The 25,390-nt window shown below is 39.1% G+C and overlaps 1 protein-coding gene across 7 annotated transcripts in view; it reads right to left on the bottom strand.

Moving 5' to 3' along the window:
- The window catches only part of LOC130179119 (piezo-type mechanosensitive ion channel component 2), a 78,123-nt gene that overhangs the window by 34,771 nt on the left and 17,962 nt on the right, over positions 1–25,390 (bottom strand). For 5 of the 7 annotated variants that reach the window (XM_056391882.1, XM_056391886.1, XM_056391885.1 and 2 more), the window contains exons 4-17: positions 23,564–23,606; positions 20,409–20,571; positions 18,843–19,110; positions 18,336–18,549; positions 13,869–14,043; positions 11,198–11,317; positions 10,400–10,435; positions 9,717–9,834; positions 8,338–8,519; positions 6,131–6,361; positions 5,363–5,483; positions 4,362–4,552; positions 3,351–3,499; positions 2,325–2,498 (exon numbers count right to left, since the gene is read on the bottom strand). In XM_056391882.1, the coding sequence (XP_056247857.1) occupies positions 2,325–2,498; positions 3,351–3,499; positions 4,362–4,552; positions 5,363–5,483; positions 6,131–6,361; positions 8,338–8,519; positions 9,717–9,834; positions 10,400–10,435; positions 11,198–11,317; positions 13,869–14,043; positions 18,336–18,549; positions 18,843–19,110; positions 20,409–20,571; positions 23,564–23,606 (2,185 nt within the window). The remainder of the gene's footprint in view (positions 1–2,324; positions 2,499–3,350; positions 3,500–4,361; positions 4,553–5,362; positions 5,484–6,130; positions 6,362–8,337; positions 8,520–9,716; positions 9,835–10,399; positions 10,436–11,197; positions 11,318–13,868; positions 14,044–18,335; positions 18,550–18,842; positions 19,111–20,408; positions 20,572–23,563; positions 23,607–25,390) is intronic. The other 2 variants (XM_056391884.1, XM_056391888.1) reach the window with 1 other exon arrangement.

Below are 25,390 nucleotides of genomic sequence, written 5' to 3'. Positions count from 1 at the left end.
ATTTTTTGCTTGATGCTGCTCAGAACAATAAAGTTACACAGAAGTCAAGATAACAGTGAGGAGAGAGACCGACACAGGCAGGCTGCAACTGACACTCAAAAACCCCTTTAAAATATCCACATTAAAACGCATGAAAACTGGCCAAAAAAACTCCTGTGGTTTGGGGGAGACAAGCTTTTTTCAGGAAGGGAATTCAGTGCACAGAGGGGGGTGGAGATCATTGGCAAGATATCCAAAGGGAAGAACATTTTTTACAGATTCAAACATGCTTGAGAAAGAAGTTGTCGTCACAAAAGCCAGACAGTTTGTGAAACCATTGGACAGAAGAAGAAGGGTTTGGATTTGGAGGGGGGGTTAAAGATCCAGAAATCTAACAGAGAAGATGAGAGGAGAAGGCTACAGGCAAAATAATATGATACAGAACCTGAAAAAGAACATCATTCATGTGAGTGACAGGAATTAAAATATTCCAGAAGATCATCAAAGTATCATCTCTTGCAAAGGGTAAAAGGGGAAACTTCAGTGTGGGAGGGAAAGGATGTAGGACAAGGGAGTTCGGACTCCAAGGTGAACTTGGATGTGGTTGGATGCCACAGAAATCGAGCAAATACCCACCTATTCATGATCAGATAGACACGCTCATTGACTTTAGCATGGCTGTGAGAAAATGGTGGCAGAGGAGAGATGGCAGCAGGTCACAGGGAGAAGCAGAGCAAGCGGCGGCATAACGATGGAAAATCCACAACAACAAGACAATAAAGTTAAACACACCACACCGCAGACTGCCAACATGTGAATGTTATAAGACAGAGCTGCACGACAGAGCACACAGTGACAGATGCATGATGAGAACAGTGGTTATAATGGGCGTTCAACAGGGTGTGATCATCCAGAACAGAGGGGGATGAAACGGGATGAATGCTTTTTATCTTTGCTGGGTTTCATTTACTGTTGTTGAGTAATTGGCATTCTTGCATAATAATTGAGTATTATTGCTTATCATCTGTGAGTGGAATCATATTATTATGATATAACCCCAGTTTGTGCCTCTCATGTATCATCACATTCAAGTCACAGAGGATAACAACTGTATTTCTGAACATTGACTATGGCCTCTGACTTCTTATTGTGTTGTAGATGATCAGAGTGACACAAATGAGAGATTTCATTTTTTGACAGTTGATAAGAGTTTAACAGCACTTACTGTTGTTTCAAAGGTACAGAGACATTTCTAACCTCCTCAATGAGGATGAATGTTCTGTCTGACACTTATTAAAAAAATATTTTTAACTAATTTCTCAAGTTACACCATTATTTCATTGGATGATCGGGTATTGATTTAAATGTTAACACGCAAAAAGGCAGAAAATGGAGCTAATTGTGATGTTAATGAACTTTTCATTGTACACAGAATTAGGTCTGATGCAGGGCCGAATTAACCTCTTCAGGGGTAAAAATGTGTTGTTGGGCGGCTAATCCCCACTGTACATGAAAGTTTCATTAGTTCCTCAAACACCCAGTTGATATACTGGTAGTTGCCCACTTTGCCTAATTGGTGATCCACCTTTGGTCGGATGTACCGCATAACAGTAGAACACGGTTCATTAACAGAACATCAGTTTTTAGTATTTTATATGTGATTTTGCCATATTGTGAAATATATTTATCTGAAAATATCCTCATTAGCATCCTGATGATGATTTCAATTATATCTCCCAGCTCTACGTGTTAATTCTGCAGTGATTTGAAGAAATAAAGGGGAAAGGGGGAATCCGTTAGTCAATTCAATGAATCAGCAACAGCTCTGATAACTGAATAATAGTTTTGAGTTATTATTTTTTTTCTCTGATGTCCGTTCCTCAAATATGAATATTTGCTGGTTTCCTTCCCCTTTTTTGCAAAATTGATTCTGACTAATGGTCAAAACAAAACATTTGAAGATAATGGACAATGGGATAAACATTTTATAGAGCAACTGATTAATTGAGGAAATAATCGGTAATGAAAATGATCGTTAGTGGCAGCCCTGCAGTAATTGCATGTAGATACATTCACACATGATGTAGTGTTTTCCCAGAAGTCCAAGTCCCCATTTAACACCAAGTAGAAAAGCGACTGCAGTTACATTAACCTTTGTTGTCCTTTCACCCATTTCTAATAAGGCAGGATATCATAACTTCTCCGTGAAACACTTTGTATTTAACTTTTGTTTGACAGTTTATAATTCACTCATTTGAACTAAGTTAAACCAAACACAAAAGAACAAAGAAGTAAACTTTTTAATCATAACTGGGGTCTAAAAAAACAAAGAGTACGTGTCTCACCTGTAGATAGTGCTTTGCTCTTTGGCTACTACAGCCTGGAGGTCAGTGAGCTGGAGGAAGCGGTCGTGGAAGTAGTGCAGATGGAGGATACATGCCAGCAGGAAGGAAGTAGGAATGAAAATCCTGGTGAACAGCTCGGCCACAGAGAACTCCTCCAAGCCCAGGTCCTTCAAGCTGCAGAGATGGAAAGATTTAGAGAAAACAAATAAAAGAAACTGAGATTTGAGGATATTGTCTGTTTGTGGTATCTGTGGGTGAGGAAGGTGGACGTCAATAATAAGTCAAAATTCTATGCGTCGATAAAAATTAAAAAGGAAATTAAATGCTTTCCTTTCTTTGCTGCTGGCATAAGATAAAGATTTGTGTATTATCAGTATTGTTATATGATATCATTCAAACAGTGATTCCCAGTATAGTATGTATTGCTACACAAAGCACACATCACATGTACATATAAAACAATACACTGTTTACAAACTGAGGCTAAAACAACATTTAGATACTTTAAATACATGTTACTAGATACTACGTCCTTGAGAACAACTTTTTTTTTTTTCAAACAATCACAACCAATCTACACTTTCGTCCTTAAAGTAAAGCTATTTAACCTTTTGCCTATTGTTTACATCTGCATTATGTATCTTTTTTCTTATGTATTGTTCATTGTTTTAATCCTGTAGAGCTTCCGTCTTCTTATCTGTTAAAAAAACAATAGAATTATGTTAGGAAGCTAAAAAGCAAATCAGTCAGAGTCAAACATGTGGTTTTTACATTTCAGAGGCTTGAAACTTTATCTATAAAATGTGTGTTGGAGCAACCACCAGTATTTCCATGAATACATATTCTTCCATTATCTAAAACCCCAGGGTACCTATAATGTAGGCAGTGTTTTGGATACCAACAAGGTCTACAAGTTAAAATCAAAGAGAGAATAGAAGTTTCGTCCATGTTGCCTGTCTGGAGAGTGAGACCAGCAGTGAGTGCGTAACCTGCTCCTCAGACCTGTAGTTGCTCAGTGGAGCTCACCTCTGTTCGTCCAGGCCCGTCATTTGGGACCAGAGGCTCACCGAGCTTTTAAACTGGAAGGTGTAGACCAGGGTCAGGACCAGCATGGTATACATCACCACTGACATCCAGAAGTACTTCAGGATCCTTCGCCACCACTCATAGTGCACCTGGATCAAAATAATAGTAATTGTTTTACAGAGGGTGTGATTTATCTGACATTAACAGGTATAATGCATTAAACTACACACTGCAGCCAGAGGACATCTGGATTTAGGGAGACTGCTTTTTTGTACTGTAGTTGGGGCTATAAAACAGTCAAGAATACAGTGTGGATTACAAGCTTGCTGTACACAAACTTTATGACACTACTAAAATTGTCAGCACCTTCTGTTTTTAGGAAATTGAATTTGGAATCTTAACAGCTTCCTACCTATATAAATAAAATTTGGAATAAACTCTGGCCATAACACTTATTTTATTTAGCCTTACTTCAAATGGTGACAATACATTAAAGGGGCTACTTCAGAGCAGCGCTACGTCTTCAAGGTAGACTGGAGGCTCCAGTGAGTCGCTATCGGAAAGTGACAGGACGGGCTGGAACAGGCAGTGGCTAGCTGGTTAGCATGCTAACTTCAGTAGAAGAAAAGAAGTGATAGAAATAGAAGCAAAACAAATAGTCTGCTTCCCATTGTTAGAGACAGCTCTTGGTGAGTAAAGGAAAGAAGTTTGATGCTGAAGTCTCAACGTTTCTTCTACACTGGTAAGTAAACAGCTGTTAATATTGAATACTGAATACACTTAATTTAGTTTCTAAAAGAAAAAGTCATCAAACCTTTTTGGTCTGGTGATTTGTGCAAATTAAAGAGAATTTTATTTTATCTTATTTTATTTTTATTTGGAAATGTATACAAATTTGACACACAGCAAGGCAGCCATAAAACACTGCATGTAACTACATGTGTCTGTCTTTGTGTGAGCTCACATACACGTAATGTATGAATGCTCTCAGTCACTGGTGTGTTTTGGTACCTGGTAGAGCGCCACACAGGAGAGGAACATCATCATGTAGATGATCTTGTACATGACGATGGTTCCCTCGAAGCTGACGAAGAAGAACATCCCCCCACAGATGTAGATCCAGTATTTGACCAGCAGAGCCATGACCATGTTGCCCAGAACCTGCATGGTGTCCTGCTCCCCTCCCTCCTCAGAGTCCTCCTCTATAAAACACAGCAGCGAATCAGAAAATTGCACCAACTGATAAATTAATGTGTATTAATAAACATATTTCATATTATTACAGCTGTGCTTTACTATACTGTCATTCTTTATCCGTTTTTATAGATCAGCCTCCACTTATGGGTGCCCACAGGAGGCGTTATACTGAGGATGTACTTTAATAAACACCAACTTATACATGCTTACAACTATATTATAGTTGGATATAAACTGTATCAAATGTTTACATACTGCTTACATTTGCTATGTGTGGACACTATGCAAGACTGTCTTCCACAAAACAGTGCTTCTATATGTAAACGCTGGAACCACACTGGAAGATGATGAGAAAATGCTTAGACTGCCTGGTAGAGTATGAATGAATAACTTTAATAGTATTGTAATCAAACCTTTTGCCCTCGTGAGCAGGGAGGGTACAGATGTGGATCAATTACAAAACAGCCTCCACATTCCTCCCTCATTGTGAAATCAAACTAAATTAAAATATAATGTGTCCAGTGTAAAAAAACAAATAAACCTGAAGGTAAAAACAAGAAACTTCAATCATTTCTATCCACCATCTATAAATGTTGGTAAGTGCCAAAAGTCACCAGCTCTATTATGTTCTTGTTCAGATACCTGCAAATAATAGTTGTGGCTGGTAGAAGTTATATATTTACTAACTAACATAACATTTTCACAGGAAGGGTGGTGCTAGCAGCTGGTGGTAATTTCCAAAATTAGTTATACTGTAACCAATATCATATAGTATTTATACTATAATCTGAACACAATAAGAGACCAGGGCTTACCCTTTTTCTCCTGATCCTCCACATGAACATCTGAGAGACCAGAACTGTCCTCCTTTTGTTTTTCCCATCTCTCTGTAAGGGTCTGTCTCAGCAGCAGCCAGAAGCTCAGCAGACACAGGACCTACACACAATAAATAAAATGTTTAGACATACAGATGACCAGCAAGAAAAGAAAAGATGAACCAACAAATCATTTGCATTTACTTTACCCTGCTGAGACAGTACGGTACAGTACAGATACAGTATATGTATACACAGTAAATCAGATTTGAGCTTCTGAAGTTAAAGTGAATTGTCTAAACCTTCAGACGGGTCTTGCATTCATCTGGGACTTAGAATAAACCCAGGTGTGAAATATAATTGCTCCTCCGCTTCTGAAGGGAAGAACATATGCACTGTTTAATAAAACAGTAGAATGGGCGATTAAAAAAAGGGCAACACCACTGCAAGTCTGTGGTTACCTACTGATGTATAAAATGTTTTTCTAGACGCAAGTAGCTGAGGTTCAGCAGCTGCCAACATGAAAGACGATTCCAAAATGTCAGAATACTGCAAACCTGACCTTGTACTTCAGCAGTACAGTGTATGACTGCCCTCTATTATTAAATGAATTGAGAGTTTGACAGTCCCATTTAGTAAAAGGTTACTTTCAGAGTCTAAAATATATGCTACTGGCTGCATACAGAGTACACCTGTTGCCTAAGAAATGACTGCACATATTAACTACCATCAGTTTTAATATCAGGCTGTTAACTGTAGCTCACAAACCTTGGATGAAAGCGAGTGGAAAGGATTTTTCTTCCTGACAAAGAAGCCAGAGACTTCAGGCATGTTCTCAAAACTGAAAATGTACTGCAGAACTATCAGCAGGTTGCCGTAGGCCACCATGAAGGGAGACGACAGCATTGCGTAACGCCTCCGGTCTCTCACCATCCATAGCATGCAAGACCAGATGAGGAAGACAAACGTCAGCCAGCTGACGTACGTGATGCTCCACGCCTGAATAGAACAAATCACAGAACACAGTTTTCACTCCCTTTATTTACAGAGGTACAAAATGACTTATGACATAGCTTGGCATGTCATATATTTCCACATGCGTTCAGCTACTCAGAAATGGCATCATTTGGCATGTGCATGGTACTTCATGTTTCAGATTTTATCCAATTACTTGGGTTTCTTGCCTGCATCTCCTGTAACTCCAGGTTTGCAACACAGTAACTTTCTGTGTATGAATGGAGGGAGGAGAACAAAGCGGAATTTCATGGATAGATTTAGTCCTATTGTTTTTCTTTTTCCTATATTCTTTTGGGATGTATATGTAATGACTTTTGGCACTTCAGTTCCCATCATGCTTTGGGTGAAACCAATGAGTATCGTTGCCATTCAGTCAGAGAGTCAGCTGCTTCCTAAGGAAATTGTTAAGAAGTTATGGCTACCTATTAAATAAAGTGCAACTGTTTTATTTCTCAAAATGAAGCCTCTCCATGCTGCTAGGATTTAAAAAATTCAATTCAATATACTGAATCCTTGTGGAGAGACGCCGGGTCAAAAATACTGGAATAGATACTGGAAAAGAAAAGGAGTGACGTTGTATTTTACAGGTCAGCCTTTTCCTAATATTTTCTTGAAGTTTTCCTGGGAAGAAACATGTAGTTTGGTGTTAATTGCAGGAAAAATAGAGACAAAGGTCTGAGACTGTTATTTCAGTTACTTTGATTAGTTGTGATGAGTTTATTACTGATTTCCAGATGAATTTCCATGAAAGAATTTGCTCCATTTAATCCCCAGTGAATATTTTTACTCATGCATTTTTAAGTGGAAGCTTTATTTTAAATTTGTGTTGAATTGTTTGCTTGTTTGTAGACACGTTTCACATTTTGCATGTTCAGCTCATCTGTTATCCTCTAAATAGAAATCTCAAGGTTGTGCTAGCTTAGCATTTAGTGATGACTGGAGGTGTACCAACTCATCACTCTCTATTCAATCACTCTCAGGAGATTATTTGGAAATGGACTTTACAGATATGTAAAATAAAGCAATTTAAAGAGTTTTTTTTACTGTAAAACTCCCCAAACTCCCCTTTGTGACCTAACACAAACATGAACCCGGTTTCTTCAATGATAGCTTTTTTTACTCTCTTACATGATTTCTAAACAGATTTATGGACATCTCTCAAAAAAAAACGGATGGAGTCAGGACTCTGAGAAGAAGGGATGCAAACTTTAGGGTGAAATGCATCAACTGGGTGGTAAGGGTTCATATGGTCTTATTCCATATTAGGTTTTTGTAGTTACTCTGTAGTTACTTTGTGTTACTTACTTGTTACTCACCACAGGTACGACTTGAATTACTTGTATTTCTGAACTGCATTAAAAGAGCGAACCATTTAACACATTTCGGTCTGTTACTGAGTTATAATCAAACTCAAAGTAAACAACTGTTAGGTTTTTTTTTTTTTTGACTATGATTCATCCAGGAATGTTTAAACTGAGAACAGATGTTTTTTCAGTAACATCCTACCACACATTGAGTCGTAGAAGCTGCCCATTACAACCACAGCTCCCTCCTGCTGCTCAGCCAGCAGTCCCACTGGAGCACAGAGTGGTTCAGTGCCTTGCTCAAGGGCATCTTAATCGAAGGCGGCATTTGCTAACCACTCCAGACCAGCAGGTCTGAGGCTTTTAATTTGTTACTTTCTGGTTACAATGCTGCTTTCATGTCACGTCAGATTAAACTATAAACACAAACCACAAACTGGAAAACAACAGTCACATCTTCATTGCTATAGTTTTAATACACAGGATCTGTTTAGGGGTTTTTCTTTTTCTAACACAGGCAGTCCTATTTAGAAACAGCAACTAAGTAAAAGTGATTTTGGACCTCCCCTCCCCAACATCCAACAAATACTTGACACAAATGCAGCCACTTTCTGTAACTCCTATGTTACACCACCTGTGGGCTGTATTACTCACCATCATGGCAATGAGAGCACAGATGTAGCTCTGTTTCATGATGAAGTGGAAGACTTTGACCATCGCGCTGACTCCTCTTTTCTTCATCCCATCCTCGCCTCCCTCAGACTTCTCCTCTCCTCCCTCCAACACCGAATCCTCTGGGGGCAAACACACTTCATACACACACTCATTCTTCTTCTCTGGTTGGACACAGAAACACAACTTGTTACTAAAGCAGTTACAGTGCTCTCGTCTCCTCAGTTAATTTAGGCACTCCTGTGATTTGGTGTCGTACTTTGGGGGCAAAAGGAATGGTAGAAACTGAGAAGCCTAGGTTTCCTGATTTTAGACCCGAGTATGGAGGGGAAAAAAAACTAAAAACATTCGATCTTTATTGGATCACATTTTTCAAACTGCACACACCCAGTTTGTAACACAGGCCTTTTGTTAAAAAGCTGTAGTTTCCAACCCAAACAAGTCGTTTGCTCAGACTTCACAAAGTAAAGTAAATATAATCCAGGGCAGCAGAAGAGATCCGCAGCACTTTATACATTATATATTATTCTGCTGAATTAATAGTATTGATGAAGTCACATGTAAGCATTTTGGATAATTTATTCATTTCATGATCTGTTGGATGGTTTCATTTACTCTATAGTAATGTTAATTATTGGAATTGTCTCTGTGAATAGAGCAAAATAATTCAGTTCATTAATCTGCAAAATGTTAATATTGTCTTTTTATACATTTTATTCAGCTTATCTAATGTTAACTTTCAAGAAACCTGGAAAACAAACCTTATTTATCCAAAGCTTCAAAGGAGGTTTCTCAATGTGGGTCTCAGAATTTGTCTCAGCCCACAAAAAACAACATATTAATTTTAATCAAGCTAAAACAATAATTAATTATAATTTGGCGGGGCCAATTTAGAGAGCATTCATAGAGAAAGACCAGGTTCCAATAAATTCCTCTGTAACTTAACTATGTTACACCACCCACCTGTAAGGACACTTGTTATCTTATAGATATTAAGTTAAGTATTCTTACTACTGTGGTTCCTCTCAAGTTTAACTCCATTCAGTCAGATCTTTTCAAGACAGAGTAACACTCTATTTTAAGACAACCATTTATTATTATTATTTCGCATTAATGGTACACAAATATTTAATAAACACACTAAAATGTGGTTGTAAGCAGCTATATTGCCTATAACAACTGTGTTTTACTATATTGTGTTTCTGATTATACACCAGCCTCCACTCTTTGGTGTACATAGACACCTGCTTACAACTACATTATAGTGTGTTATAGACCATTTATTAAACATTTATATAGTTTATAAATATAAAAATATAAAGTTTATATTTATACTGTTTATGAATGTTTAAACAGCTCACCTGTACCGTCACTAGGCTGGTCCATTTTATACTGGGGGGTGGAGTACAAGTCCAGGCAGACTGGTCCATTCTCGGCTGTGACAAAGTCAAAGGACGTCCCGTTGGAGGTCGGCACAACCTGTAGATCATCATTAAAAATTACAAATAAAATTTCTGACTGTGGAACTGATTTGTTATGGGATCACACGTCTATAGAGCATTCTGTCCCACAAAGACAAACAGGAGTAACTCATTTTGTGTGATTAAATGATTTATTAACTGGATATTCTGCTTTTCAACCAGCAAAAGTTTTTTCTTAGTCTCAGTAGCAACTTTGTTACTATACTTTGTCTTTGTGGGGCGGTAGAGGAAGATTCTTCTACTTTTCACGCTGCACATTCTTTGACTTAAGCTGCCTTATAACCCTGAGCTGCAGAGCATTTCATAAAATAAAAATCCAAAGGGAATAACTTTGATATTTGCTCTGCCTTTCTGTGCTTTTGAAAATATGGGAAATATAAGCTAAAAATTTAAAGAGTAGGTTCACAGTGGGAAACTCTTAAACACTGGCTGTGGGGTAGCCCCAGTCTATGTGGGTGCAGTGTGAAAAGCATTTTGCAGTGATTCCTTTTCTTGCAGCAGGGCTGAGGGGTGAATGGGGGTAAAAATGCACAGTTTTTAGACACATCCAGAGCAGCCCCCACCTCAGTTGTACTGATGCCATCTTGGGTGGAGAGGAGCTAGGAGGAGAAAAGAGCATACAAGACAAGGTGTGTTATCGATGAGCTGCTGAAGTCAAAGGCCTCCTTTTTCTTTATAGTCACTGATAAGCAGGAACAAAGCCGAGCAGCACTTCTCTGCAAATCGAGCCCATCACTCATCTGTGTCTGCACACCCTAAAAGCTTTTAAACCTCAGGAGGTGGACAGTGGAGGCAGACCTTAATATGGGAACAAGGTCAGTGTGTGCATGTGCATTTCCAGCTGAAATCTTCCCAGGGATGAGTCTATCATGAAGGTGAAAGCTCGGGTAAAACAAGATGTGAGCTTGTGAACGCAATTGACAGCAAAAGCTTAAGTTTACAGTTCAACAAAGAGTCAGTTTCCTGTTATTTTAAACTATTGCTGAACAAAAGTATTACAGCATTTTCCCATTCCACTCTATTGTTGTTTAACAGCTCAACTGAATCAAATTGTTTAGAGGACAACATTAGTTACCATTTGTAAGAACAAGAAGGAAATGTGTTATTTGGGTTTTTAGCAGCCAAGCTTGTTGAAAGAAGTTAAAACACTTTAGAAGTTGAAGAAAAATATTAAACAGATCTTCAAGATATTTTCAAGGCTGTTTGGATTTTCAGCATGTGCTTCCTTAAACAACGCATTCATGTTTTTTTTACAATGGGATTCGTATTGTACAATGGCGTGCTAACCAAAGGATGATTACTTCATGACCTGTCCAGTAATCCAGACTTTGTTAGATATGTGTGACTTAACCCTCACGTACGTTTTTCTCATCGGTGCCCTGGCGTGATTCCCACCACAAATGTCGCTTCCTGTTGGCTGAGTTACTTGTTCTGTTTCCAACCAGATCCTCCTCCTCACACACGTCGCTGTCCTTGTCGTCCTGAAAAAACATAGATAGACAGTTGGAGGATGGCTATCTCACACACTGGACTATGAGCTCAGTTCACTGCTGTACAGCAGAGATGATACTCTCAAGAATGACAGCTTCTATTGAACATTGTTTGACAGTGTAGGAGTGCAGTATCTGCATTTTTTACCATTGATTTTCTGTGTTCTATTTACAAAAAAACAGAACATAATTTTGGCAGTGTCCTAGTAGCTCAAATACCATAAAATAAAGAAGCCTGAGGAAGAATTACAGTTTGCATCATTGGTCCTGTGTTTGTTTCTAGTCGTGTGTGCTGGTTATGGTGCTAAATAAGTTTTTCTTGGAGCAATCACACATTTTTGGATTCAATACAAAAATGTGTCAATCAAGCTAACATGAAGCTCTGACTGCACAATCAAACTGTTTCCTCTGTGAACTAATTACTACACGGGCGCTGTGTTTCTGTGTGATTGTCTCATTTCATAAGATACCTTTTTTTTTTTTAATTGAATCATTCTGTTTTTTCACTGCATTGGTGAGCAACTGCTGAGTAAACACAGATGATGAGCTACAAGTCAACCGTTAAATTAACTGAGAAGTGATGACAGTGAGTCCAGATTTTTCTTGTCTTTTTGGCGAAGATGAATCCATCATAATCTGGCATCTCCACTATCGAACAAACCTATCAGCTGCTGATTTATGTCATAATCGTGTTTTATTATTAGCGTCTGCTAAAGTGTAAGAGTAGGTGAAAACACACACATACCCCTCTGTGGAGAAATCAATAATGCATACACAGGTTTACAGGGAAGTATTGACCCCTCTATAAAAACACTGATCTATAACTCCATTACAGGACAGAGGAGCTGAGCCTCGAGGTCTGAGGTGAAGGAGGACAGGGTGAATTCGGGAGCGGGGTCTTCTTCACATTAAAATCCACTGATTACAACACTTCATTGCTATTTGCAGCAGTTTGTGTTCAAAGAGTTTGTATCAAATAAAGGTGTAAAAGTAACAATTGGATACTTCTTGGGGTCACTCAGTTAGAAGATCAGTTAAAGTCCTTTCAGGAGTCAGTTCACTCGATGACAAAACACAATTTCTCGTTCTGGTGTTTAGTCATGTCGATAGTTTTGTTATATTTGTGGTGAATGGGTTAGTGGGCCACACAACATTTAAAAATAAGATCTCCACTTAATCCTTAGTTACTTTGAAACATCCAAAAAACACCCTGAACTGATTTAAATGGAACCACTTTCTATCAAAGACATATGTCCTATAAAAACTTTTTAAGGCGTGCTTTGTCATTTGGGTCAACTGACCCTTTAAGTTCAATCCAAATCTAATGGCACTGCAGTTCTGGTCTTTAAATGTTTAAAATTTTAAGACATTATAATAAGCTGTTCATTAAATCTCCCTCACCAAGTCAATTAGAGTGAATTTAACTACAGTTTCAACTGTGAAGAAAAAATGTCCTGTTTACTGTCAATCGCTTCAACGATAGTTGGGCCTCATTCTGGGAAAAAATGCACTCCAACATTTATCTGAGGTTAAAAAGGCTTCAGCAGTCTGAGTCAGATAAATCAATTCCAAACAACAGCAGTGAGGTGCAGAAGAAATAATAATACATCATTAATTCATAATTAATCAAATCAGGACCTGTGGTTTCTTACAGGCAGCGCTGAAACACTGGAAAATTGTGCCAAAATACATCCTCCCTTCATGGTTTGTCAAACTAGACCAAGTTTCTCAGATAACACCTGAGCTCCGTACAGCGGACAGATGCAGCCAGCGATCGATCGTCCAGGAATCATCCATCGATACAGTTTCTCTGATCACAAGGCCACATGGCTGCCCATTTAATTCAATCTGGATCTATTTCAGTTCACTGTCTGGAATTTACTGTGGAGTGTGACGGAGGTGTCATGTGCTGAATTCAACTAAACATCTTTGACACCCACTGGCTGCAACTGGTCTACATTTAAACACATGCATAGGATTTTATTTTATAATCTAGGCTCATTCTCTGCATTTCACCCTTTTCGTTTAACTTGATGTAATTGGAGAAAAAATAAATCACCGTCAGATGCTTTAATACTGATAATATTCTTATAATATATATTCTATAACTTTTTAGCTGCAATTTTGTAATTTATTCTATTGTTTATGTTGTTTCACTTAATTGTTTCCTACATTTCCCAGAATTCCCAGGGATTCATGTGAGGGAAAAATTGAAGATAGTGTCAAAGAGAGAATGAGTGAAAACTGAATGACAAAAACAATGAATGTATCGAACATGCAAATGTTAAACTGCATTGCAGTGCATTGTCTTCTGAGGATGCTGCCTCTTCCACCTGAAAATATTCAAGACTTTCTTAGTCTTTTTTGTTTTAAGGGAACTGAATTCAGGCTTTTCAAGACCTGCAGATACCCTGTACAATCTCTTCCACTTCAAATTCACCTAATATAATGAACCTGTATTGTTAAAATATTTGACATACTCAACAGAAAATGTCACATTGTTGTGAACTAAAAGCGTCAACACTCAGTCTGTGGTGCTCACCGTCAGCTGGTCGATGGGTTCCTGCAGCCAGAGACGGATGAGCGTGGCCAGAGTGTAGTAGAGAATCAGCAGCATGATGGGATTCACAAAGTGGTACCACTTACGCTCCGGGTGCACGATGAGCTTCCATGTGTAGGAGCAGTTGCTCTGGACGATGGGGGAGATGCCGAATGTGCTGCAGAGACAGACAAAGAGGTGGATGAGGACAGGGACAGCCGCTTGTGCCAGGGCTTGAGAACTAAACAGGAGCTTTGGGTATGAATCAGCGTGACATGACATATCAACATAGATACTGATCATAAACAAAGCTTATCATTTTAATCACATGGAGGTCAGCATTAACAGTCAAGTGTTTGAGAATAATAAATAAGATCATACAACTTTATTCCTATAAAATATGTCTCTGTTTTATACTGATCATTTAGCACTTTATTTTTCAAGCAAAAAAAAAATCTGATAGTTGCAGGTTCTCAACTGTAAGAATTTGCTGCTTATCTTGGTTTTTCATTGTTGTGAATTGAATATTTTGGTGGTTTGGACTGTTGACAAAATATCTGAAGATGTTACACTGGCCTTTAGGAAGCTGTGAAGGTCAGGTTTCACTGTTTTCTGATGTTTTATAGACAAATATATTAATCAATTAAGCAAGGAAATAATTGGCAGAATAACTGACAATGAAAATATCATTAATTGAAGCCATATCCTATTCGTCCCCCACAGTTTTACTCACTATTCTAACAAATTATGCTGTTTTAGACCTTGACCAAAAATAGAGCTTCAAGTCTTTGTTGAGAAAAATGAATTAGAGAGAGAGAGAGACAGAGGACTTGAGCTTAGATCTTTTTTGAACCGGCCCAGTGTCATCAATCAGTGGGTTCAACTGTTCTCATTGAGATAAGTGTATTGTTCAATTCATTGCTCTCGATTTAATGCAGGAGTCCTTGGGCTCTTCATCTTTGAAACTAATTATTGATTCTAGAAACAAAGGCAATGATGGACGAGATGATGTAAACTTTACAAAAGAGCATGTGGGAATTGCAGAGTCATGCTGTCGCGACACCGCTGGTGTCCAACCTGCGTCTCAAGTGAAATCGGAAAGGTCAAAAGATGATTGGGTTAACAAAATAACAATAATAATGATAATAATCTCAAATGATAATTTTTCAGTGTAATAGAAAAGTAAAACTAATGGTAAATGCAAGTGATTAAGAGAAAAGGAGAACTGACAGATTCATTTTGTTGCCACATTTATTATGGCTTTACTACTATTTCTCAAGTTGACTCCTCCTCCGCCCACGTGCTATCAAAGTTCATTTTTACTTCTCTTCCAGTTATTTTTCATCTTTTATTGTTCAATGGGTGACAAGCCTGCCTCAACTTCCTGTAATTGATCCAAATGCCCAAACCATCCAAAAAAGTGTTTTCACACTGCAAACAAACCATGGTACAGTTTGATCCAGACCGAGACCACCTCTTCTGGCCTGACCGTTTTTGGTCCTTAGATCTGGACCATGGTCTAAGGCATCTTTCACAGCTAATATTTTGGTTCGAACCAAACTGAAAAGTCAGAAGATCCAGACCAAACAAGGTTGTTGTGAAAGCATCCTGAAACTCCATCAAAAAGGATTGAACAGCCTCCTGCAGCACAATACATTGTCACAACAATCCCAAACTGAAACACAGCTGCCCAGTGCTGGAGTAAAGGTTCTCACTACTACTTCTTCCATTACTGTTAAAGCTACATGACATGCTGGATTGGACAACCAACCCAAACCTTGGAACCTGGACAATGCACTGACGCTAAAAATCTGTTTGTACCACCGAGGATGTCATTTGATTCAGTGCTTTTCCTCTGCGCAGAACAAAGGTCATCTACTCAACAGGAACCACACTGACGTATTCCAGTGACAGCCACACAGATTTAGAAGCCTCCTGAGTCTTTTCTTCTATGCCATGTGGAGGAGTAAACACCCTCCTCTGACCCCACCACACTTCCTGAATGGTTTCTTCTTACAGCTGGGGAAGGCCTGCCGGTCACATGACTGGGGACTTCCATTGTAAGGCGGGGAGGCAGGAAGCAGAGTGGAAGTCAGGCCTCTCAACAGTCTCACTCAGCACTGGCCCCACAGCAAGGCCAAGTCACTGTCAACAAGCAAAATTAGGGAATGCACTGTGGTAGCCTATTGTCCAGTAGGCATATAATACACGTTTACAGCAGTAAGCGTTTCCCTCTGAGGGTGTGCAGAGAGGAAACAGGCCAGAGCAGAAGAGAACGTATTCCTTTTATCTTCACATTGGGCCTCAGTTTTCATGTAAGCAGTAGACAGAAATACCTCAGCGCTGTGGAAAGTCAACATGAACGGATGAGGAGACAGCAGATGATGAAATAGTTGGACTGTTCATGAGGAATTAGAGCTGTGGTAAACTTTCCAAATCTAGGTCTTCAGACACACAAATGAAGAGCTTCTTTCTAAAATGAGATGTCGACTGTTTCTGAGTTAGTATAAAAGAGTCTTATTTGGTGAAAATTCACTTTTTTTTCAGTCCCAATATGGTAAAAGTATCCAGTATTTCCTTAGTTTAAAAAATTTTAAAGCCCCGAAGTGGTGAAAGTATCTAGTCAAAATTGTTTTACATTTTACAAATATTAAAGATTTGTAGAGGCCCAAAAAGGGGATACCGTACAATATTTTGACTTTTATATATACATATATATCTATATATGTATATATATATTGACTTTAATACTAATTTTAATACTTTACTTACTTTTTAGAGGCAGCATTCCAGCATTTCACAAGAAAAAAATATTTTTTTAATCCCTTTAATCATTTGTTTTATCTTGGGTTTGACTTTAAGAACCACTAACTTAGATGTTACTCCTACTGTATGGTCGTTTCAGCATGCAGACTACCACTGCCAGAACAGATGGTGTGAGAGAAGTCCATTCATTTTAATGAGTTTGTTTTCGAACGAGAAACCTGCCAATGCAACACTGTATTTACACCTTATCTGCCATCGGAGGCAGGAGAAGGATGAGAGGACACAAGGTTTGTCCAAGGCAGCCTCAGCTATACATAGCTGTAAATAGCCTCGGTCCTGACACGCAGCACCACAGCTTTCAAATGAGAAACCATGAGATCAATACAACCCTGCAACACCAAGGGCACTGAGACAACAGCTACAGCAGCTACAGTGCTACTAGTAAGGTTTAAAAAACACATCATTATTACAGAAATATCATTAAAATAAATGTAATAATGACGTGTTATGGGGTATTTTTTTTATCACAATTTCCTCATTAACTACTATACATGTATTCAATAATTGTGTATATACACTGTTGCTCATAAAGTTGGAATAAAATATTTTTTACCTCTTTCCATGAAATGATTGTGACAATGTGATTTATTTCATTTCACCTGGGTAATTGAGACACATAATGTAATCTTTGCACCTGTTCAAAAGTGATTACTGATGCATTTAAATACGAATAAACAGAGGATTGTGTCTGAAAACAGGCAACAGTATACTATGTATTCTGAAGCAGATTTAGACCATGATTTTTACATTGACACCATACAGTCTCACTCTCATCACTGCTGTAGCAGAAAGCTGTCAAATAAGGTTGCAGCCTTGATGTTTACTTTTCTATATTAGTAGATAAACAGCATTCTGGAAATTCCAGGTTGTCAATCAAACACAATGAGCTTAGTGACCCAGGTAGCCACCACTACTGAGTCTGCATTCATCACAGCTGTGACTTACATGTGTTGGCACGATGTGGTTTTACTCCAACCACATCGTTTCAGCGCTGCAGCCACAGACAGCTGATTGTCTCCCCTCTCATGCATAATAAAACAACACTGGTTGTAGTGAAGAGCCTAAAAGCTCTGCTTCCGATATTGATGCGCTGTGAGTAGGAGTTTGATATATCCCCCCTTCAGCTGGGTTTGCCTTTTCCTTTGCCTTCTTGTTTGCAACAGTAAATATTTATTAACATTTAAACAATCTTACTTTAGGCGAAATAAATATTGTTGAGTCCGAGGAGCTCTGGCCACTGAGCTCTTTAATCACGTCATGTATTTTCACATTATTGAGGATTTAGACAGCGTCAGTGTGGGCCTGTGCTGTTTAACAGAGAAATACCATTTCCAAAATCCATCAGTGTGATGAGAGAGACAGAGCTAATGCTGCCAAGTTTAACTTTGGCTCACTTGTGTTTGGTTGTATTTTGTTGCTAAGGTTTGATTCATCTCTATCTGTAGGAAGAGCAGTGGTCAAGTGTACCTACAAAGTTTAGCCAAAGTTTAAGTTTCATCTAAAGCAGCTTAATCATCAAAGATACTGTAACTATAACACTTGTTGAAAGAATAAGATTTGACCCTTTCAACTAAAATTTTAATTTTAAAACATGATATTAACAGATTGAGATTTTTTTTGAGTTGAACTCCACATGTGTCTGACCTGATGTAGCCATCTCCTGGTGGGATGGACTCCTGGAAGAACTGGAACTGGTAGAGGTAGAGGACTATGAGGTGTCCAGCGCTGAAGATGGCCATCAAGACGCACATGCAGCTGAAGATGAGTGTGTCGAAGGTCCGGCACAGGGACCACCAGGTGCACAGGAAGAGGAAGATGAAGAAGTAAACAGCCGATGTCAACGAGGGCAGCATGATGCCTACAAACAAAAAGCAGTAGATACAAAGTCAGAGGACTGTGGTTTCATTATCTGAAGAAGTTTATAAAGTATTTTTATCAACCTCATGGAGCAGCAAATTGGCGGGATGCAGCACATCACAACATTTCAGTGCATATCAGGTCAACCGTTAAGTCTGAAAAATGTTTTTTCCAGAATCTTCTCAACCCTATAGCACTTAGTGTTTTGTTAAATGTGGCACACTGCACACTTGACATTCAGTATTTACGTCTTCAACAAGTCAGATTCACAGTATAGCAGCTGGAGTGGCTCACCTGTCATGCCCAACAAGATGGTGACCACCACCTTCCCCGCAGTTGTGATCAAATTCCCGATGATCTCCTTCACTTTGGATGCAACTTCCGCCAGGATTCGCAGGATCTTCATCTTTGTGCTCTCCTTTCCTTCCTCCTCCTCCTCCTCATCTTCTTCTTCTTCCTCATCCAGCTCCTCGTCCTCCTCGTCCTCCTCAGCCTCGTACCCGGCTTCAAAGTCCTCCTCGAGCAGAATGTTGTCGTCAAGGCTCAGCTTCTCCTCTTCTTCCTGAGTGACAAACACATTTCAGTATTGAATGATGAATGATGCAGTCTCGAGGTCAGAGCTCTCCATGGTGCTGAAAACTGTTTCCTACAGGTAGCGCTGCCACAACAATCACTGTGCATAATCAACTATTATGAAAAGTACACCATGTCTGTCATGTGGGTGAATGTTCTTGTCTCTGCTTGCAGCTTAGAGGGTGATTTAGCAGATTTAACATGCAGCACAGTACAATTAAACATGTATGTGCTCTGTGCAGCAGCTTGGGACATTATTAGCCACTGTTGCCAGATGTTTTCCTCTGGAAACACAAGTTGGCTTGAAATGTAATCCAGTCAGTTCTTCTTTGGCTGCTGCCTCTAACAAACTATGCGTCCCTCTTTTCCAACTGTCTAATAAAATAGAGAAAATAATAACAATTGGGCCATTCACGATGATTTATATATGACACATAAGGCACTAGACAAAGAAAGCAGCAGGTGGTACAAGTTCTGTTTTGAATAAAACAACAGTTTCAACTCAGATGGATCACTGAAAAGAAATAAAAGCCTGAACACAACGCAGGCTCTATGGATGAATTTTCTGGTGTTTCTCAGTAATGGTGAGCGATGCCATCTGTGCCAGCGTAAGCAGCACAGTCGAAGTGAAAGTGAATGTGGATTTAATTAACACTGAGTCATAAAGAGAAGAGAGGACTTGCCAGGGGATGGGGGCAGTTTTCCAAGTCATCAACACTCACAGGGAACTCTCTATTCAAACGCCTGCTCTGCTCCTCTTGGCTTATGAAGCTGAATGCAGACAGTATGTGTAGAGCAGGACATGAGACTGTCCACTGTACCGGCCACTTCAGCAAGTAAAAAAATTACTGGAGCTTTATCACAATATTAATTAAATCTGATCAATGGTGGTCCTTTCAGGGTAGCACTTTATGTGTGACTGCATCAAATGTCAGAGGGCAGAATTAAATGTCATCTACTATGACTGAATTGTCAGAGACAAAAACTGCTGTCTGGAAATGTTGACAAGCTTCCAGAGTGAGAAACAGTTCAGGAGACCTTTTCCTTGTCCAGATATCTCAAATCAGTTAGTGTGAAGACCTTTGCGCTGGGGTCTCAGAACATGAGACAGTTTAGTTTTATGAACACTAGATGTTTTAGATATTTTTTCCAATACACTGCTATACCCACACATGACAGTCTGCACATTGATCTTGACCTTTGACCATCAAAATCTAATCAGTTCATCGCTGAGTACAGTAAGACACTGTTTTCAGGACACTGCATGTCACCAAAGATGAAACCCACTTGTTCCTCTGCTTCGAAGTCAGCGTTGTACTGGGCCATGTCCTCAGTCGGCCTCTTCTGGACCAGACTGCGACACAGCAGCCAGATGGCCAAGCCGACCACAAACATGCCGATGTCAGGGATGAACACTCGGATGCCGTTCCCCGCATCTGCACCAATCACACTGGGGGACAAACAGAAAAGCAAAGGATACACACTGACAGAAAGCAGACACTTGTTTTCTTGAAAGAACTGATGAATCCCAATATCTCCCCGCAATTGTAATTTGGAGCAATCTCGCAGGCAAGGATCATGACCAAATGACAGAAAATGGGACAGAGTGCAACAAACTTAACTGCACATGGACTAATATGAAACAGTTTTTCTGAGAAATCCAGGGACTAGCGGTTGCTCGTTTAGTTCACTTGGACATGGCCCACAAATAGCTTGTGCTGTCCTGTGTTTGAATCTGGCCTTGGATACGTGTCATACGTCACCTCCCTCTGTCTGCCCCAGCCTTTCATGTGTCTGTGACACATTTTAAAAAGTCAAGCCATTCAACAATCTTGCATATGAATCGTCACAGAATATCATCTCCCTGCAATCTGTGAACAGCGCTCAAACTCATGGGAACAGATATTAACTGCAGCAATTACATCTTTCAGAAAAACACTACCTGTTCACATGAATGCATGGGAATCTGGATTTTTCCGTTACTCAACTGTTCTTTTAATATGTGTTGTTGTGTTGAACGCTTCAGCTTTTATATGGCGTACCACCCACTTTAATGAAATCAGGCTTGCCCGTTTTAAATGTATTGCTGTTAACAAGTGAGTGAAATTCCATTCAAACAAAAAGACCATGAGAGAGTGTGGTAATTTTCTTTTTTTTTTTTTTACTGAACTGTGAAAAACATGTTTACTCCCTTGAGAATAGCAACCTTTGTTCATAAAAAGGTAGTGTAAACAATTACCCCTGTTTTCTCCTTTAAGTGAATAAAATAAAGTTAAAAGAATTGAAGCTAGTTTAGATTTTACAGATTTAATGTGTTTCCTAATTCCTTGATAACTGGTCTTTGTGTGATAAACATAAAACAAGCATTTTATAACAGTCTAGAATGAGTATGTATTTATTCCAGCTTGGTAAACACGGTGTGTGTTTTTCATTAATCAACTAAAATATGACATCATTTGAAGTAGTGTAGTTATATCTCCATGGGCAAACAAAGCTTTTGTAACATTTGTGATTTGACTGTTTGCTCACCTCTAACTAAATACCAAAAGGTTTGTTCAAACAGGAAGCTAAACAGTGGCGGACGACTGTTGCCTTGACAGCTACAGGCTTCAAATGATCCAGTGTGATGTATTTTTGCTGCCTGAGGACGAGTTTTATGAGGTGCCATGATTATATGTACAATTAAAGCAAATAAAAATTGTCCTTGAAATGGCTAACAGGTTTCAAAAACCTTTAAAACTCACTTTTATCATCTAAACTAATATCTGTTTTGGCTTTTACAGCAATCACACTGCATCCTGTGTTTGGCCACCGCAGTGTTTTCTTTACATTTCATGCTGAGCTCAAAGTGTAATTAAACTGTTTACAATAAACAAAACATACTGGTGATTCTGCTGCAGCACAGGCTGCAGAGAAAAAGCTGACCAAATGTTTGGATGGAGATATAAAACAACCGGTCCTTTTCTAACAGAACCAATCTCATTGTGGCCTTGAATGGATATAAAGCTTATAAAAGGTAACAAGTTGAAAACAGAGTGCTAATCAAAGACGATGGAAAACCCACACTCAGATAAATAGTTGGGGCCTTTGGCTGCTGTTGGCGAGTTTAATCTAATCAAGGACGTCTGTTTCCATGTGCTTTATTGTTGTGAAGCTTTGTGCATCCTCACATGGATGAAAGAGATGGAAACCGTCAGAGCCAGACAAGGTTGAGCCAGCAACTTTAATGATTCCTACTTTCCTTTGCTTATCATGTGAGAGAATTACAACAACACTAGCAGCGCTAAGATCTGTCCTCACTGCCTCAGGTTGCAGCGGTAAAAAAAAACAGGGAGACCACAGAATATTCCCTACACTATGACAAATATTTGGTGTTTATTAAGAGTTTGAAAAGGTCCCGCTTTAGGAAACTGAAGTATCTCTCTGTGAAAACACACACCATAGCTCTTCTCTTTAGGCCCCTATACATCTGACCTGAACTCTGCATTGTCCTCCACACAAGCATTGGAAGGGAGAAAGTATCCGCCTAATACAGCTGTAAATACTGTATATACTGTGTATGGTCCTCAACACAAACAGGTAAATGCAGATGGGATAAAATGTTTACGGCTCTACTTCCGCCACTTACAGCATACCGTCCACCGAGGGCTGTTGAGTACTGGAAAAAGGACGTGGCTGAGTTCGGACATTCCCGTACTTAGGAAACCACATCTAATACGATCATGGGTGGGGGGGTGGGGAGGTGGGGGAGTCGAGGAGACAGACGCAGCGGCAAACACTTTGAAAAATAAGCCTGTCAACTTATTGTCAGACGTAACTGGGTTTAGTGTTCATCACGAATCCACACAGGGACAGTTCAGGAGCGTTTGTAATCCTTGTCAGATGACGAGCCAGTGTGGCTAAATGCAAAAAGCGGTGTTTAATGTAATTGTGTGGCTGCTATATTTAGGACACTTTGCAACGACAATGCATCCACCTACCTGTAAAATAAGTAGAAGATCAGAACTACATGAATGAGCTTTGACAGAAGAAGCTAAATTTCCTTTAAGACTTTTTTTTGGTGTTGACTTTAAATGAAGAAGACACCTATTTTAAAGAACTACCATTAAAGCTATCATCATATTTTGTTGCATAAGGGCTATGATATTGCTGACCCTCCATTTCATCAGCCAGCTATCACTGAGCTGAGTCCTATCACCTCCTGAAAAAGCTTCTGAATTGCCCAACTGGGAGAAAGATTAATGTTCAGTTAAACAAAATCCACACTTGCATATCTTTATGCTGCATGATCGTCAGGAGAAATGTATTTTGAATCTGTTTTCTGCTAAATGAGTGACAAAATAAATATACTGTCAAAATATATTTCAATATCATTATTAGTTGCACATATTATTTCAATGAATGCACTGGATGTGAAAGTGTTGAATTCGTTACAATCTTACCTTTCGAAGCCAATTTGTCTTATGGATTTCTCCCATGTGGAACCTAAACAGACAAATAAGAAGTGATTTAGTGGATACAGATATTGTGTGGCAAAGAAATATGCCTTAACACCTTTAATAACACTTTTATATCATAGTTATTAAAAACAAACAATGGTGTTTACAAGTGGGAAAACAATAAACAGAGCTGTTACACACAACTTTCACATTTCCATCACTGTATCCATTGTATCAACAGCTTATAACTGCGAGGAACGATGATGTAGTTTGTAAAAGAGCTATAGTTGCTTTTCAACCTTTGACAAAAACAGTCATAAAATCCTGCTTTAAATCAATGATTTCTTTTCATTTCAGCTGATATTCAATTTCCTGGTGAAGGAAAACAATCTGTATTCACTGTTAGGATAACCTATATGTAAGAACAAGAAAATAAAAACATATCATGTGGTTTTTGTTTCCACAGCTCGGACTGTTTGTAGTGATCCTGAACGTCACTCCAGCACTCAGAGAGAGATTTCCAGGTATTCAACTCGCACGCTGAGAAGAACCGACCAAGGTTAATTAGCCTTTGTTCAACTGCCAGAGAAAACATGGCATCAGTTTGTGACTCAAGGATCTCAACTCAATGACATATTGATATGTCCGGCTCGTTCTGTTGGTGTTATAGGAGATTAATTAGCTGCTGCGGTGCTGGAGTTTGAAGTTTATGGAGCGCAGTGAGGAGAGTGAAGATGTTAAACACACTTCAGCGACAGCGCTCGACTCGGACGAGCATAAGTCAACACAGACGGCAAACAAAGCACTTCATTAGACAGATTTTATCTACTGTGTCACCTGTGTGCAAACTGCAGCTACTTTTAGGAGGTTGTTAAGGTTATAAATGGTTTGCTTGTTAAAACAGTAGGTGAAAGTGGCATATACCAATATTGGAGAAAGAAAACAGAACCCCAGTACTTTGGGATGATGGTTCAATATCTCTGAAACAATAAAATTAAATACACTGTAAAGCAGAAAAAGAAAAAGATGTCAAAAGATTAAAAAGAAAATAATCTGTTTTCTCCTGACACACACACACACACACACACACACACACACACACACACACACACGCGCACCAAGTATCCAGTAAAGAAGTGAGTCACACTATTACACACTATTAGGCAACTTGTCAGAAACAGGAAACAGGCCCTGAATTCCACTCAAGTTGGATAAAACATCGATGAATCGTCAACGCAAATCCCATTGTTTCTTTGTTACTCATTACTGACAAAACAGCTGCAAGAATAGCTTCAGTATCACAGATGTTATGTTTCTAAATCCTTCGGGCCTGGATGAAGGTATGATCGCCGGGCCTAGCCTTCTCCTTCTGAGATCAACAGATTATCACAAATAAAACTAATTCTGGTTGGGGTAGATGTAGAAGAAAGGGGTGTGGGTATGAGACAAGAGAAAGAGTTGAGAAATTTAACAAAACATCTGTGATGGGAGGAACCTACATGACATAACCTCTGACATCAAACACTTCACCCACGTTCCTCCTCCAACTGAGATTTTAAGACACCAGACTCATGTGTCCGCCTCTGCACATCTACTCCTACTCAGTGACGGACAGCAGACGCTGCCATGACTGAACAAACTGTGCTACAAAACATCAGCCCTGTAAAGGCCAAAAATAACAAAACACCTAATGCAAAACAATAATTACTATTTTGGTAATGCACTTTACTGTGATATATTATCTAGAGAAAGGTAATATGACAATAACATGATGATCTTATTATTCTTACTATATACTATACTACACTATATTAAAACACTGATTCTCTT

Source organism: Seriola aureovittata, chromosome 12, assembly GCF_021018895.1.
Source record: "Seriola aureovittata isolate HTS-2021-v1 ecotype China chromosome 12, ASM2101889v1, whole genome shotgun sequence".
NCBI lineage: Eukaryota > Metazoa > Chordata > Actinopteri > Carangiformes > Carangidae > Seriola > Seriola aureovittata.
Note: the sequence above shows the minus strand (reverse complement) of the source record. Positions and strands in the feature narration are given on the sequence as shown.